This window comes from Rhinolophus hipposideros, assembly GCF_964194185.1.
Source record: "Rhinolophus hipposideros genome assembly, chromosome: 4".
NCBI classification, from domain to species: domain Eukaryota; kingdom Metazoa; phylum Chordata; class Mammalia; order Chiroptera; family Rhinolophidae; genus Rhinolophus; species Rhinolophus hipposideros.
In genome coordinates this window covers 48914881-48932950 of record NC_138050.1, presented here as the reverse complement: position 1 = coordinate 48932950, position 18070 = coordinate 48914881, and the positions used below count along the sequence as shown (strand labels likewise).

The window sequence follows — 18070 nt, the reverse complement described above, 5'->3', positions numbered from 1 at the left end:
TTATTGTGTGTGTGCAGTTTGCACTTGCCAGGGCTTTCCTCGTTGCGCATTATGTCACTGTGTTCTCCACCCTCAGTACATTATCTTTTCTTTTGAAAAGCTGCTGGCCGCAGGCTTTAAACTTGTTAAACACTTAAGGCTTTATTTATACTGTAATGAAGGTAATATTGAAGATGAAATAAATTTAAGTTTGAAAGAAATTTTAATTTGATGTGATACAACTCAGGGTATGCGAGTGCGCGCGCATATGCACATGTGCGGTTCTGGGCAGCATTGGAGTAGTGTAGAGAAGACAAGGTTCTCATAGCTACCCGAAATCATTACATTACTTTCAAAATAGCTTTCTGTTCTTCAGGAAGAGAGATATTTTTTCAGTGGACTTTGAAGACAGCTTAGAGAAGTATTGATTTTTAACCATTGATCAGCATTGCACATAGACATTTCTAGAACAGACGTGATTTCATTTATTTACTGTCTGTTGAATTAAGGAAGTTAGTATGAGAGCTTAATATTTGGGGTTCTTATTGGAGACACTGCTTAAGTCTATGTCCAAAAACAAGGGTTTTGGCTATTAGTGTAAGCTTTCTATAAAACTGAAATATTCTACTTAAAAAAAACATCAACTTTTAGGCTTTCTATCGTTTAGGAAAGCAATTATTTTGAATAGGTTCATTTGAGCACCTGTAACTATAGTATTTTCATTGCATTTGTTCCTTATCATATGCTACCCTGTACTGTAATATATTTTTAATGTATATGTACTAGTTTTGCCACTAGATTGTAAGACCCAGCAGCAGGGAACTGTTTTGTAACATCTTGTTTTTCTAGCGTCTTACTCAGTGCCCTTACACATAATAGATAGTATGGATAATAGTATGTGGAGATGACATTGAAGATGAGACTGGTGTGAGGTGAGTTCAGTAACTGCCTGCCTTCGGCAGCAGGGAAGGGCTCTCATAACAGAATATCAGAGACTGGGTAGATTCAAAAAAAAATGAAGTTTCCTTTCTCACATTTCTGGAGGCTGGAAGTCCAAGATCAAGGTGCCTGCCAGGTTTGTTTCTCTGAGGCCTCTCTCCTCGTTTTGCACATGGTCACCTTCTCGCTGTGTCTCACACGATCTTTTCTTTGGACACCTACACCCCTGACGTCTCTTCCTCCTCTTACAACGCACCAGATCTGTGTGATTAGGGCCGCATCCTCGTGACCTCACTTAACCCTAATTACTCCTTAAAAGCCCTATCTCCAAATAAGTCACATTGAGGGGTAGGGCTTCAGCATCTGAATTCTGAGGGGACACAGTTCAGCCCATAACTCTGACCTGAGGATAGATGGATATGCCCAGTCATTAAGCTATTAGGTAACATACCAGGCACGATACACTCAGGAAAACCAGACCCCACGAGAGAATGCAGTGTAGGGAATTGATAGAGTGGAGGTTAGAGAACTAAAAAGCAAAACGGGAACACTGAAGTGACACAGAGGTAATAAATTCTTTAAGCAGCTACCATCTCTAGGGCTGAGGGAACAGAGGAAAGACATTTGGATTATTAGACCCTAGAAGAGTGGAGGAGTGGCCCCGATAAGCTGGGGTTCAGACACTAGGAGGAGGGCCCACTGCCTGGTTGCTTTTAAAAGCTTGGGGAGGGACCCCACAAAGTTGGGATGCAGACCTCGCAAGAGGGTACGTGGCCCTGCTGCTGCTGCTGGTACGTCCGGGAGCTGGAAGGAGCCGATGAGTGCAAACCACTGTTGCTGAGGAAAAGGACCCTCTCTGGTGACGCTGGTAGCAACAGGAAACAGACTAGAAGGAGCAAATCCGTTCTTTCGTCATCTTTTACCTCCTAGGCTTCCTCTCATGTTCCCTGTTGGTGGAGCCTAATGGGCAGGCAGCTGACAGAGGAGAAATGAAATTGCATTCTGAGCCCAGCAGCACCAGGGGTGAGAACAGCCTCATCGCTGGCACGCATTACTGGCAGGAGCAGCCTCTTTAACATTGCGTTTGGCAGCATGTGTCAAAAATCTTAGAAATGTGTACACTTTATGACCCAGCAATTCCAGTTCACAAAATACATCCTAAGGAAATGATCCAAAAAGTGAGCAAATATGTATTCACAAGGATGTTTGATTATAGTGTTGAATATAATAAACAATTAGAAGTATTAAATGTTCATTAATCAGGGATTGGTTAAATTATCTTACACATGTAGTGGAATGTTATATACTCATTGGAAAGATGATGTTGATTTGGATTTATCAATGTGGAAATATATTTAACAAAAAAGATTATACACTGTCATAGTATAGACTTACGTATTTTTTTAATGTATATATAGGAAAAGCTGAGAACAATATACATGAAATATACATGAATATACATTGTGGTATGGCACATTGGCAGGTTGAAGAGTATAAGCTCTGGAGCCAGACTGCCTGTAGTTTGTATCTGGGTTCTGCCACTGTTTATGACTTTGTGTAAATTTGTCTTTCTGGGGATCTGTTTTCTTACCTTGAATATGGCGATAATATACCTAGGGCAATTGTGAGGTCTTTTTTAAAAGTGTTAATACTGTAAAGCATATAGCAGCGATTTGCATGCTCAGGAAATGTTAGGTATTACAGGGCAGGAAGAGGACGATTGGGAGAGAATTTACTGTTTTTCCCCCTTTGTTATCTAAGTTTTAAAATGAGAATTCATGATTTTATAAATAGGATAAACAATAAAGCTTTTCTTTCAAAACTAAGAGCGATGAAGCCAACAAAGATATAAAAGTATGCTTCCTGGGGCCGGCCCGGTGGCGCAGGTGGTTAGAGCTCCATGCTCCTAACTCCGAAGGCTGCCGGTTCGATTCCCACATGGGCCAGTGGGCTCTCAACCACAAGGTTGCTGGTTCAATTCCTCAAGTCCCGCAAGGGATGGTGGGCTCCGCCCCCTGCAACTAAGATTGAACACGGCACCTTGAGCTGAGCTGCCTCCTGGATGGCTCAGGTGGTTGGAGTGCGTCCTCTCAACCACAAGGTTGCCGGTTCGACTCCCACAAGGGATTGTGGACTGTGCCCCCTGTAACTAGCAGCGGCAACTGGACTGGAGCTGAGCTGCGCCCTCCACAACTGAGACTGAAAGGACAACAACTTGACTTGGAAAAAAGTCCTGGAAGTATACATTGTTTCCCAATAAAGTCCTGTTCCCCTTCCCCAATAAAATCTTAAAAAATAAAATAAAATAAAAGTATGCTTCCTTCTGGAAGTCCTAGAACTTCAGGATGTTCTGTAGGTAGAAACGCATTTCCCACTGCGCCTGGACACAGTTGACAGCTGAGCCTTGTCTTTGGACAAGCTCCTTATTCCTTGTGGGGGGAAATTTCATTCTTTTTCAAGATTTCTGCAGATGCTCAGGGACTTACATTATTATGGTGCTTCTCACTAGGTTTCTGAGGCCTCCATCTTACTTTTGCTGTAGCTCCTTGGATGGGTTCTCTTCACTCTGCACAAAACCAAACTTAAGCCCCCTTACTTTTTTTTATTACTGAAAAATTGCTCGCCTCTGTTTTACACGTGGACTGCAAATTTCAAGATTTTTATTATAGCATAGAAACAATTTAGAACTGGGACAGTTTTTAAAAGTCCTTTGACCACCCTACCTCTAGGAATTTGTCCCTGGCCACCTCTCCACATTCTAGCCTTCTGCAGTTCTCCACCCCTCCCGCTCTCTGTTTCTCAGGCAGGACACTGTTGTCTAACTCATTTACAAAGTTGCTAATGGACTGTGCTAAAACAATGGACCCCTTAGGTCCGTGTAGGATCCTGCTGTGGCTTCTCTGTTTTTGGTTTTCTTTCTCTCTCCTGATCATTCTCCCAGAGTGGGAAAAGGGGATAAAAGATTGAATTCTTATTGGTCTGAAGCTTGCTACTTTTTGAAGAAGGCAGGAGGACCTGTGGTTTTAGTTTTAAATATGTAAGTTTAAATCCTGCCACATCATATTATTAGTAGATAGTATCACTATTTACCAGTAATGGAGACTAAACATTTTCCATCTCTAAAGTGTTGTTTTCTTTCAACACTTTTAAAATTATTTTTAATCTAATAATAGATTAAATTATTTTATCTATAGTTTGTTTAATTCAGTTGAAGCAGTTTAGAGGATTGGACTTGGAGTCAGAATGTCTGCCTGACTCTGAATAACTAATTACTTTACTAGTCATGTACGTAGCCTTTGACAATGATTTTTATCTTTGGTAAAGTGAGTATATAATTTTTTAAAGACCCCTTCCAGTTCCAAACTGTCATGATTCTGATAGTAACAGAACAATACACATCTTATCAGACATGCGTTTTATTATTTTTGGTAGGTCTTGAGGAAAATGATGCTATTTGCCAATTTGCTCAAGTATTACTTATCTTAGACCTTAGTTTGGCCAGAATAATGTCCGCAATTGCAATCTCTTAAAAATGTAATGAACATGAAGGTCTTGTTGAACATCTTGGTCCTTCTAAACTATCACTTTTATGTATTTTTAGTATAGAAAATATTCTTTCGCTAATGCTCTTGTACTCAAAGTACCACTAAAGAATTTTTCAAAAGTGGGTAATGTGCAGTGTGGTAAATATGTGTATTCAAAAAGACTTAAAAACCTTAATGTGATCATGTAAATAAATAATGTATAGAAAATCTGTTAGTCCACAGAAAATGTAATCACCTTGCCTTTTTTGGGATGTTAAAACAACAAAACAAAAACTTACTTTGACTTGAAAAGTGTCAGTCACTTAACAAAGATAAACTTTGAAGGGTTGTTGTGAAAAGGGATATAGGAAATCAGCATTTATAGGTGCTTCTTATGTTTGAGTCACAGTCCTATTACTTTATCTTACTTACTCTTCACAGTAACTTCAAAGGTAGGTATGTTGTACCATTTTAAACCAAAGAAGTTAAGTATCTTGGCCAAAGGGATGCCATAAGTGGCAGAACTCAGTCTGTCTCTAATCTCTACTGAGCTGATTTGTTAGAAAGATACAGAGGACTTTGAGAAATAGGGTAAAATCATCTGGAGAAAGAGTATAAATTATGCTCTCTGAAGACAAGGGAGTAGGTTGAGAACAGAGGAAGATAGTGTGAGAAAAGTAGTGTCGTATATCGTGGAGGGAATTGCAGTTGGTATATGTTGTCTAAGTTTTGAGCCAGGCAAATAACTGGATAAAAAATAGTATTTTAGGAGTATCAATGTGATAGCAATGTGTAGGAAAAACATCAAAGACTAGAGGGAGTCAGTCCATATAGAAGGTTACCTATGGTGATAGGACTCTGAATTAGGGGAGAGCCGTAAGTATGTAAAAGAAACTGAAATAGAAAGGAAAGGACCACAAAGGAAAGGAGAGATAGTAAGTAATATACCTTGGCAATATCATGTTTGGATGAATGAGGAAATGACATATCACTGACAAATAGAAAGTGGAACTTTCAAATAAGTGATGAATATGTGAAAGAAAGTAATTTTATAGTGTCTTAGAGTAAAATTTAAATTCAGCAAATAGTGCACACTATCGTTTTTGATGTCACCTCTGATTAGGATGTAGAACATTGTTATGGTATCTTGGCACATGATTGCTTTCGCATCTAAATTTACAGTAATCTATATACATAGTAAAAAATGTAAATTGAAATTGATCGTTACTGATATAATTATACCATTAACTTTCTTTCACCAATAATCTTGTTATTGTATCTAATTGTAGAAGTCATTAAATGAACTCATAATAAAAATGAATTAAATTTAGTACCCTCATTAAGGCTTTGTAGTGGCTAATGGATTGTATTGGAGCTGATTAAAATTATACAAGGTTACTTTATTGTAGACTATAAATAATGGAAAATTGACTCTTTTTAGGCCATTCAAGTTTTTTTTTAATTATATATCTTGTGCAACTGTATACTTTTAAGGAAAAAAATTATAAATATATGTTTAGTAAGAAGCCCTAGAGTGCTTGATAGTACATAGAGTCCTGAAGAATTTAAAGATATTATTTCCTCCCCTGAAGATGATTGAGTCTTGGAGAGGCTTTGAGTCAGTAACTGATAAACCTATTTGGAGCGAAGTATGATTTTGTTGTATTTTAATTTCAGTAAATGCTTATTTAGTACATACTATGTGTAAGACACATGAGGTGGATTAAGAGGTCTAGGGTAGTATCTGCTTATCCAGGCATATCTTTCTGGAAATGATGAAGAAAAAAACGTTGAGTTTTAAACTGTCAAGATTTGAGAGGAGCATGAGTTTACCCAAGGCCATTCATTAGTAGTGATGGAATGAAGAACTGGGTAAAACCGAGAGGAGGGCTTGCCTGACTGGAAGAGAACAATGTATTTCGTTCAGCTGTCTCAACCAATTTGTCTCCAACAAAATGTTAGTTTCCTAAGTGAACTTTATGTGCCAGTTGTTTCCCCTATGATATTGGAAATAACCAAATTGTGCAAATACTCTCACAAGGCTTTCTTTTGAATTTTTTGGTGTGTAAGTAGGTAATATGAATAGTATTTGTTTTCTAATTATTTTGTATGGATTTTGTTTTATATTCACTGACATGTATAAGTCCTTTGAAAACGTGAGTACTGCTCTTTTCTCTCTCTTTTTAAATATTACAGTGCTCACCAAATAGTATTATTTGCAGACTTCCTATGCTTTGGGCAGTATTTTGAAAACCTAGTAATATGTTTTCCTCATGCTCAGTCATTGGGCACCGTTTGGGTTTCCTTCACTGGACCATGACTGAGAATAAATAGTTCAGTTTTCCACTTTTATAGGCTAAGACTTAACTCCTCTTATTCTTTGGGTGTTTATTCTGTATAATAAAGCGATTCTTTTAGCTTTATTATGTATATTATAGTACTTCAGCAGTATTACCAACTAATAAATGATATCAGCTGAAAATTATTTGTTTCAAGTTGTGTGAAATAAATATCCATTGAAGAAAGTTAATTTGCAGTTAAATTTACTTGATTATAATTGCAGGAGAAAAAAGGGAAGGATAACAAATACCTCGAACCACTAGAATCCAAAGAGGTAGGCAAGGCTGTAGCTTGAAGAAAAGTTAAAAGTGAGGAAGTGGGGGTAGCCGGTTAGCTCAGTGAGTTAGAGCTTGACACTAATAACACCAAGGTTGCCACTTCGATCGCCACGTGGGCCACTGTGAGCTGCACCCTCTTTAAAAAAAAAAAGTAAGGAAGTGAGGTTAGGTGCGTAGATTTGAGGGGAACTTACGGTAGTTCATGCAGAGTAACCTGGCTGAGTCAGATACGCAGCAGTCAGAAAGAGGTTTTAGTTTGAGACTGAGTAGTGTTTGATTGATAGATTTTAATTCTTAGACTGCCTTACAAGAAAATTGTTACGGCATAAGGGTGAGCTATTTTTTGTAATTGGATTAAAAGGTAACCAACTTCTATTTTATCTGGATATCTAAAAAATGTCATTACATTTAAGATATTCTAAATGTGTCTAAAAATCCTTTTCTTTCATGGTATAAACCTCACATAGTAGAGATCACTGGGCAAAATTTTTACTGTTCTTGTTTTTAAAAATTATTTCCAAAAGCTCAACTCAGAAGGCTCCTCACTTGTTATCAGAGCATCTGCTATGGATTTGCCTCAATGCTGCCATCTGGTGATTATAACAGCTCTCAACTTGGTGCTTAAGGCAACCTAGAGCAACACACGCCGCGGGATACAATCGGAGTGCCTCCTGCCCCAGAGCTCGCCCTGCTTTTGAGAAATTCAATGGAAGTGGGTTGCTGTGGCAGAACTCTTATTTAGTTGTTGAGACCATGAAATTACTTGTGAGATTGCTTTGTAAATAGTAGAGCATTTATATACGAAGATTATTATTGAGTAGCTCATAGCTTTATCAGGCTCATACCAACTCATTGTTCTTTCTAAGATACTATTGTTCCTGTTATTTCTAGTTCTGCAGGGTAATTTAATTAATGTACTGAACGACACTTACTGAATGCATACTGTATGCACGGCACTATTCTTAGTACTAGGAATACAGTCCTGAACAAACTTTCGGAAATCAGAACGTTCATAGAGTTTACATTTAGTGGGGGACAAATACTAAGACACACACACAATATGTTAACCACATGAAAAGGATTAGGGGAAAAGATAAAGCAAGGAAGGGGGATATGAATTGTTGTGGTTGGTGAGTTGTTTTGAATGTTAGATGGAATGGTCAAAGAAAGCCTGACTGAGAAGGTGCCTTTGAGTAGAGACGTGAGGGATGTAGGGAAGAGCGTTACAGATAGGAGACGAAGCAAATGTGAAGGGGCCGTGATGGGAACGTGTGACTTGTGAAGAAAACACAAGCGGAGCTGCGGGAGTAGATGTTAGAGAGAGCAGCAGAGATAGCCAGAGAGGTTTGTGTGTATATGTGGGGGTGCGGGTCACATAGGGTCGTGTAGTCACTTGGCATCTAGTCTGAGAGGGAAGCCATTGGACTGGACGGAGCGTTTGGGGCAGCCCGGTGACATGCTCTGATTTAGCTTGTAACAGGTTCCCTCTGGCTGCTGTGTTTAATGGTGTGTAAGGTGATTTGCTACAAACTTTTTGTTTGTTTGTTTTATTAGCTGTAGGAACAGATTTACTTTATATTGCTATGAGAGCAGTAAGATAAGGACTAAGCTTGGACAGGTATAGGAATAGTGATTATATGGCATATTGCTTATCTACACAGATTTTTTTAAGTTAAAATTTATTGGGGTGACAATGGTTAGTAAAATTACATAGGTTTCAAGTGTGCCATTCTGTAATATATCGTCTATGTATCACATTGTGTGTTCACCACCCAGAGTCAGTTCTCCTTCCGTCACCATATGTTTGACCCCCCTTTTCATTGTATTAACAATTGTTTTCACTTAATCTTCTTGATACAAGATAATGAAATCAGCTTGTAAAGTTTTACTTGGAAAATGATATGAATATCTCTTCACTGTCCTAAAACCACCTTAGTACATTTCAGGTTTAAATCTTACAGTGAACCCAATGTAGTTTTAGCCCTTTTCACTGATTTTCATGCTCATTAATATTTTGAGAATGAGAATGATCCCGAGTTGTACTCTTTTATGCTCTTAACAGTATAGTTAGCCATATTCTAAAATCACACAGTGCTATTTCGTCATGAAGAAAACCTCATAATTATGTTGTCACCTAGACGATTTATTTAAACCACTTTTTTGTTTGTAGCTCATCGACTAAAATGACTAATCCTCAAAATACTATTACTCTGTCCCAAATAGCACTTTAAAACCCTGAAATGATCAAGTAGTTAAAAAGAAATCATAATTGTCAGTAATAGCATTTCTCTATGGATTCAGTATTGTTTCGGTAGCTGAAAAATTGATAATTTTTATGTTTGGTCCTGTTATATCAAAGAATAAACATCTTCAATGTGAAGTGTTTAGGTTAAGGAAATGTGGCTGAACTGCCATGTGTTATGGAAAACTACCTGTTTCTATATAATTTGAGTCTGTTTGCGCCAGTGTCTTTATTTGACTTTAAAAAATTGCTTTTCAGCCTGTCTTATTTTCACACTGTAAATATCAGTACTATTTAAACTTAAGTAATGTTGTCATTACTGGGGATAATCAGCAACTTGTTTCGTGTAATGAGTAGGTGAGGTCTAAGTCTATGGCCATTTGATAAGTACCAAAATAATTGACTTAAAACTGACTGTCTACACAGCTCCCAGTAACCAGGCAGCCAGTTTGTCTAAATCATTACCCCCCCGCCCCCCGCACGCCCCTCTTTAATGAGTAGGTTTGAATGACCTCAGTTATTTTGTTTTGGGATAGTCAGTACCTAGTAAAATGAAGCCTTGATCATATATAAAAAATATTGACAAGCAGTTATATTATAGGGGACATACAGGAACGTATAGGGACAGTTTTGCTAAAGATTTCTCAGGTATGATTTTATATAACATTTTTCTGCTAGTAGGAACTTTATTGTCTAGTTCTAGATGATAAAGACGTGTTTGAAGACACAAATTACTACCGAGTTTTAATTTTTTAAGACATTTCCTATGCTGAAGAATAACAATAATTTCTTTTTCAGACTTTCTCTTTGCTTCATCCTTGTATGTTTGCTCCCTTAAATACTTTGCTATACTTAATATAGTTTAATTGTGGTAACTTGGTTTGAATTATGATATTGTTCCTGCTCTGCCTTATTGTTCTTTATTATAAAGTAGGTTTCTTCATCTCCTCCGTGATTGCAGGTTCCATATCATTCTTTACTGAACTCAACCTTGTTCCTTTATAACTAGATTGCTGAAGTAATACAACGTACTTTATATGTGAAAGTGATACCACTAGCCTACCACTAGTAGGTGAAGCTGCTATTTCATATTCTTACCCTTGTTTAAAAAGAGAGTAAGATGGGGACAGACTCAAGAAGAGTTAATGGATACATTCTTTGATTTTCACTGCCTCTAGGATGATCGTTGTTCCTTAATTAAATATATTCTTCTGACCTGAAATTCTTCGCATCTGCTAATACCTCGATCTCTGGGTTTTTCTGCCAGTGGAGGGTGAGGATGTGGCTGTCATTTATCAATATTTTCTCTAAAACTTTATCCTGGGCACAGTCATTTTTGCCGACTTGAACACATTTATATGATTCTTCTAAAATCGTGCTTTCCCAGCTTCTTGACGTTGTCTTCCATGTTACTTCTGTGCTCAACTAGAATGTAAACTATGAAAGTGGGGCCTTGTCTTTTTCACTACTGCACCCTCAAGTGTTTAGAATAGTGCTTACTAAGTATTAAAAAATTTATGCTTACTTGCCATTGGAGTTTTCTTTGTTAGCTAAAACTTTATACTTAGGCAACCACAAACTAGATCGAAAGTTCCTCTGCTGACCACAATCTTCAATCCTGCTTTTCCAATTCTTTTACTTCCTACTGGACCTTTATTTCCAGTTCATCAGGATTTCTATGGTACTTTAACTCTTTATCTTTCACTTTGTCAGTTCCCTTCCGCTCATGATGCCCAGCATCAATTTTGTGGCCAACCATTTTAGAAATATTCATATTTACATTCTAGTCGACCCTACCCTTTGGCTTAATTTATCAGTCTAAGGTTCTTTGATTTTGTCAGTCCAAGGCTTCAGAAGTGTGAAGGAAACCATTTGATTGGAAATACTACAAACTGATTCTTTCTGATCTTAGCTTTGTGATTAGGGCTGATTTCCATCACTAATTGATTCCCTGTTATCCTTCACATAGAGACTTCCATACTTCTGCTCTTGGTAAATGCCCAAACCCATCTCTATCTACTTCTCTTAAAGCAAGGGACATTGCCTTCTAGTTTATGAAAAGATGGAGACCATTTTGTAGGCTCAGTCAACTTTTCTCTTCTGTATTTTGAATTTATCTCTATGTTAATATATACTTCTCTAATTCTGTCTTGCCTGAAGAATGTGTATCCACTTTGTTTTGATAGGAGGGTGTTTTGTTAACGCTGTTCTTGGAACCAGCCAATCTCACCTCTCAATTTTCTCAGTCAGCTATCACTTTCTCATGTTCTATCTCACCAATCCTTGCCTCACTTTTTAGCAGGTGATTTTCTTTCTTTTTTTTTCATGGAATAAGGAGGCTAAGAGAAATTAGCACCCTCACGTTTTCCCTGTTCTCACTCACTATCCCATCTACAGTGTGCGTCTGCACCATCCACTGCTACGGCCAGTCCCTTCACCTATGCTTTAAAATAAACCTTTTTCCTAAACCAGTGTTAGCCAATAGAACTTTCTGTAATGATGGAATTGCTCTGTATTTGTGCTGTCCAGTATCCTAACCACTAGCCACGTGTGACTATTGAGCACTTGATATGTAACTAGTGTGACTGGGGAATTAATTTAACTTTTATTTTAAATCTAATTAGCACATATTATAGTGCCTACTATATTGAACTGTGCAGCTCTAAACCTCACTACATAATATGTTCCTGTTATTTCTTGTTTTGTGAGTGTCTGACCACGTATGTCTTCTTTTCCGTATTTAAATAGGTTTTACTTTCTTATCTTAAATACCTCAAACATGTCAAAATTCTTTCCATTTCTTTTTGTCTGTCTCCTGTCTGCTGTCTGTCCCTTCATGGCAGTTTGTTGGTTCCTATGACTTTAGCTCTTATTCTGTCACTGAAAATGGTGCTTTTTTACTGAGGTCTCCAACTGTTTCTCAATTGTGGAATCCACCAACACTTTATCTTCCAACATTGATTGTTGATTGCTCTCTGCTTCTTGAAATTCTTGGTTCTGTTTTTGCTCAGACATGGTCTTTTCTGGTTCCTTTTACCCCTTTGGTGCTTCTAAATGTTGATATTCTTCTATCTCAGACTTCATCTCATTTTTCCACTCTCCTCCCTTTAACTCTCTACCATATTCTACCCAGTCCCCCTTTTCACTGGGTGCTATCAGGTATTACGTGCATGTTGATGTCTTTAAAATCCATTATAGCCTGTTCTCTTTCCTAAGTTCCAAACTCAATGTCCAAATTATCTTGGCAGAATGGTCCAAAACTACTACAGTCCTACTCCATAGATGCTCATTAATTTAAAGTTAACTTTCAAATTAAAATATGCATACAGAAAAGTACACAGATTGTAAGTCTATACCTTAATTATTATATAATTAACATGTATAAAACCACCATCCAGGTCAACAAAAAGAATATTAGCAGCATCTCAGAAGTCCCTTTTCAATTCAATACCTCTTCCTTTCTCTCTAAACGTAACCACTATTCTGACTTGTGACAATATATAGAAATTTTTGAATTTTACATAAATAAAATGATATAGTATACATTATTTTGCAGCTGTTCTTTCATTCAGTTGTTTGTGATACACATCCATTATTGTTGCCTGTAATTTGTTTATTTTCATTACTTTAGCAGTCTACTGTATGGCGATAGCACATTTTATCTCTGCAACCATTGCTAGTTATTTGGGAAATTTTTTAGTACATTTTATTATGAATAATGCTGTGATCATTTTTGTTTGTGTTTTTGTTTGTGTGTATTTGAACTTCGTTTGGATATATAGCTAGGGGTGGAAGTGCTGGATCACATGGTATGCCTATGTTTAATTTTAGCAGATAATGTCAAATAGTTTTCAGAGTGTTTTTTTCTATTTAAATGTCTTTTAGACATTTAAGAGAGTTCCTGTTGTTCCACTGTCTTAGCCACACTTTCTGTTGCTGATCTTCATAATTTTAGCCACTCTTAAAGATCTACTTTCTTGATGGCTAATGAGGTTGAGCATCTTTTCTTGTGTTAATTGGCCCTTTATATATTATTTATGTTTTTCTGTTGTGAATTATCAATTGACATCTTCTACCTACTTTTCTATTGAGTTGTCTGTGTTTTCCTTACTGATAGGTGAGGGTTCTTTAACTATTCTGGATATGAGCCATTAGTTAGTTAACTATGTTGTTAATATCTTTTATTCTGTGGCTTGCCTTTTCACTTCTTTAATGGTGTCTAAGTCTTCCATCTTCCTTACTGTGCTCCCCGCCCCAAATTAATTAGCTGCCAGATCCTACCAGTTCTGTCTGTCAAATATCTCTTATCTCTCTTCTCCATTCTTTTTGTGAGGGCCTCAATACAGACCCTCATTACTCATGGCCTGGATTATAGAGCTATGCCTGTTAAGGGCTGATACTGTGATTTCTTGCAGTTAATTCAGTGAAGTTTTCAATCTTAGGGGAAAGATTTGCTTTGTTCAATCCATGTTGTATCATTTAGTTTCAAAGTGACCAACTTCATTGGGATGTGATTTTTTTTTTAGACCGAGGTTGTCACTACAAGGACCAGTTTGTAAAAACTCACCTACTTAGTTGGAGATTTAGGAGAGTGATGCAATTGTCCTAAAGTTACATATAACTCTTGTAGGAATTTAAAACTAATTTTAATGTCTTTATATTAATATTAAAAAATAGTATCAGTGCCTGAGTGAATTGTGTTTGTTTTTTACAGCCGGTTGCTGAACCCATCCCCATCTGTAGTTTCTGTCTTGGTACAAAAGAACAAAATCGAGAAAAGAAGCCGGAGGAACTCATCTCCTGTGCTGACTGTGGAAACAGTGGTACGTGACCCGTCTGTGTTTTCTGACGTGTGCTGTCAGGTCAGAAGGAAGTACGGTTAACCGAGTTTGTATCCTTATCAAAGTCATATTTTAATTTGATTCTGGTTTTAGGTAACTTAGATGAGCTTCTAGACAAGGGAGGAATTTAAACGTATATGTGAAATGTTTTATTCAGTTAAGTCAAACCAGGTCTTAGGCTTTTTTAATAAAAAGTTTTCCATAGACTTATTTTTTTTCCTGTTGATCTTTATATTTCACTATCAAACATCTGTACAAATCACAGCAATCAGTCTGAAGTTATTGCTGGTTTCTTTAATAATCACTACTTATCTTTCTTGATTTATGCCTCCAGCTTTATGAATAGAACCAGTATGGTTCTATTCTTGGTAGAAACTTACATGTGTCACATTGGGAAATGGAGTGTTGACACTGCAGTTTAGTGAGCTGTGTGAAATTCTGAGCTCTGAAAAAATTTGCAAAGAGTCTCCCAGTTTATCAATTCCAGAGATATTCTTGGTCTACATTTTAACAACTTACAAGGCTTTGCAGGAAGGTCTTAGTAAACCTACGTTATCTTTGATCATTGGCTGAGTTTTCAGTGTTTTCTATCAGTAACAATCAGGATATATTCCAGAAATCAGAAAATACACCAGATACTTCAAGAGGAAAGGAGTTTAGTATTACATTCAGGTATTTGTGAAATTGTTGGAAGAGCTAAAGAGGCAAGCTCTAGACAGGGCTTTAAGGACTAATTCCTGGGACATTGCAGAACTGAGCCACCAGGGAGTCACAGGTATATACCTGCGTCCACAGTGGGAGGGTCCTGTGGATCCCCTGAGCTCTGTAGTTGGAAAACTGAAATGCTGAATTTGGTCGTCATCACAATAGCCTCTGGGTAGCCATGAAGGTGAAGAGTGGACACTGGCATTTTCATGACTTTTCTTCTTATTAAAAAGCAATCAAGAGGCTGGGTAGGAACGGCCCAAGGAGCATCTACTGCGCTTCTCTCCCTTGCCGACATCATGCTCCAGTTCCTGCTTGGATTTACTTTTGGCAGCCTGGTTGGAATGTATCTGGCTCAGAATTATGACATACCAAACCTGGTTAAAAACCTTGAAGACATTAAAAAGGACTTGCATGCCAGGAAGAAACCGCCTAGTTCATGAGGCCACCTCTAGCACTTCCTCCAGGATATCTGTATACTGAGTCTGCTCTTCTCGAGGGCCTCCTTTACCATCCAAACCAAAAGCTTTTGTGTTTCTTTCCAGTCTCAGACCCTGCCTTGCCTTAGAGCGCAAATGGGGCCACAAGTTAAGAACTAGCCTGACTTTTCTAACATCCTCACCCCCTCCCTTCCTCCTTCCAGCTGCTTGAGAGGTCCTAAGACTGGAATTATGGTGCTAGATTAGTAAACATGACCTTTAATTAGCCATCTCTCCCTTATTCTTTGGAATTTCTACTGCCTTTTTTCAAAAGACAAATCGATGAGTTTTGTATAGCTGATCAGATATAAATAATTTCAGTTTAGCAATTATAATGGGTGTTTAAACATTTGGTACTAAATTATGTTGTTTCAGGGTAATTAAAATTAAAATCCAGAAGCCAGTTTTTGGTGAATTATCCTTTTATTTTACACTGTTGTCAGTATAACTGACATATATAACTCCATAGTTGCCAATTTAAACAACAAATCAATTTGCTACTCATTAACTGAGAAACTGTATTCTGAGAACCCCATCAGGAGCTGCAGAATTAAATATGTAAAATAATGGCCTTTGTCCTCAGTAGAATTCAGAGTCTAGTATGCTTGTGTTTCCTTAAGGATATAGCATTCAATGTGGCTTTTACCTGAAAAGAATCTTACTTGTTTTAAGGGATTACAGGTACATTTGACATTACATGATGGGTAAATGACAAATTGTCTATAAATGAAATTTTATGCCTTTTTATGTTAAAAAAAATGTACCTTATAACTTTATAGTGGTTCTCCAAAGAAAGCGTTTTGTTTTTCTTCTGCAATTAGATATTACCACTGTAATTTGTCAAATGTATAATCAGTAGTCCATTTTCTAAAATTAAACAAAAATGTTTGAATACAAAAAAAAAACCCAACAGTCAGTGCAAGGAGGAAGATGGTCTTTGCTTCATTTCTGCCTTTCAAAAATCACTCAAACAGGGCCAGCCCTGTGGCTCAGGCAGTTAGAGCTCCATGCTCCTGACTCCAAAGGCTGCTGGTTCGATTCCCACGTGGGCCAGTGGGCTCTCAACCACAAGGTTGCCAGTGCAGTTCCTTGAGTCCCGGAAGGGATGGTGGAGTCCGCCCCCTGCAACTAAGATTGAACACGGTACTCCTGGATGGCTCACTTGGTTGGAGCGTGTCCTCTCAACCACAAGGTTGCCAGTTCGATTCCTCGACTCCCCCAAGGGATGGCCGGCTGCGCCCCCTGCAGCTAGCAACAGCAACTGGACCTGGAGCTGAGCTGCGCCCTCCACAACTAAGACTGAAAGGACAACAACTTGAAGCTGAACGGCACCCTCCACAACTAAGATTGAAAGGACAACAAGTTGACTTGGAAAAAAGTCCTGGAAGTACACACTGTTCCCCAATAAAGTCCTATTCCCCTTCACCAATAAAATCTTAAAAACAAAAAATCACTCAAACCTATCAAGGTGTTAGAACTTGACTCATATCTAGAGCCTAGCTACAAAGGAATCTAGGAAATAGTTTTTAGCTTTTCAGGTTTTATGTATAGAATGCATTAGAAGAAGGTGGGAAGAAATCTTGTGTAGTAGGTGACCATGTCCAGCATAATATCACAAACCAGAATGAACTGTGGATGGATTTCACAGTTAAATATAAACCATAAAATTATAAAAGATAAAATATAGTGGCATGTTATACAATGCATTGATTGCCAAACTATTTTAGTAATAGCACCCTTAAGAAATCTTATGGGAACCCAAATATATAAAGCAGGTAAAAATGAACCTGTTCTAGGTGAGGTGGGAATGAAGTTGGGTTAGGGGGAGGGTTGTGTCATAGGCCTGCTTTCTAAGAAGCATTATACGCGTATTTGAGGTGATGTCTGAATTTCTGTAAGATAGGGAAGAATGCAATTTGAAAACTTACAATAGAAGGAACTTTTACATAACTAGTAGAATAAATATATTAGTTATCTATTGCTGTAGAAAAATTGCAAAACTTAGCAGCTAAAAGCAACAACAAACATTTTTTATTTCATGTTTCTGTGGGTCAGGAATTTGGGAGTGGCTTACCAGGGTGGTTTTCACTTGGGATTTTTCATGAGGATGCAATCAAGATTTCATCTGGTGCTTCAGTCATCTGAAGGCTTCCATGATGAATCACTTAACTGGCAAATTAATGCTGCCAGTTGACAGGAGATCTCAGTTCTTTGCCTTGTGGACCTCTTGATTGGGCTGTATGTGTGTCCACAACATGGCAGGTGGATTCTCCCAAGCAGGTATCCGAGAGAGAGCAAGTAGAATCTGCAGTATCTGTTATAACCTAGCCTTAGAAGTCCCACTGTCATTTCAGTAGTACTCTATTGGTTACACAGATCAGCCATATTCAGTGTGGGAGTGAACTATACAGGAGTGTGAATTGGTAATCTTACCCGGAGGCAAGAATGATTGGTGGGTAGCTTGGAGCCTGCCTATCAAAATAACCAAGAAAGAAAAGATGGACATAGTCAAACATACGACATTTTTTATTTTCCAAATTGAGAACTAAACTACCCCTCTTCCCCCAAAATGCAAGAATTGTTTGAGGAATAAAATTACATTAAATATGGCAAAGGCTCAAGATCATGTTTACATTTCTAAGCATAAAATTCAAGGGTGAGAGCCCATGAACAGGCAGTTTATATGAGAGAAAGTTAATAGTTGAACATATATTGTTTTCCTCAAATAATAATAGGAATGCAC

At 37.7% G+C, this 18070-nt stretch overlaps 2 protein-coding genes across 5 annotated transcripts in view; both read left to right on the top strand.

Annotated features, from left to right (window-relative positions):
- Positions 1-18070, top strand: part of KAT6A (lysine acetyltransferase 6A) — a 93750-nt gene that overhangs the window by 35167 nt on the left and 40513 nt on the right. For all 4 annotated transcript variants that reach the window (XM_081046344.1, XM_081046346.1, XM_081046347.1 and 1 more), the window contains one exon: positions 14017-14125. In XM_081046344.1, the coding sequence (XP_080902470.1) occupies positions 14017-14125 (109 nt within the window). The remainder of the gene's footprint in view (positions 1-14016; positions 14126-18070) is intronic.
- On the top strand, positions 15148-15291 carry LOC308496726 (short transmembrane mitochondrial protein 1-like; the record flags this gene model as incomplete). The annotated part of the gene is made up of 1 exon (XM_081046348.1): positions 15148-15291. The coding sequence occupies one exon, from the start codon at positions 15148-15150 to the stop codon at positions 15289-15291; it is 144 nt and encodes a 47-aa protein (XP_080902474.1).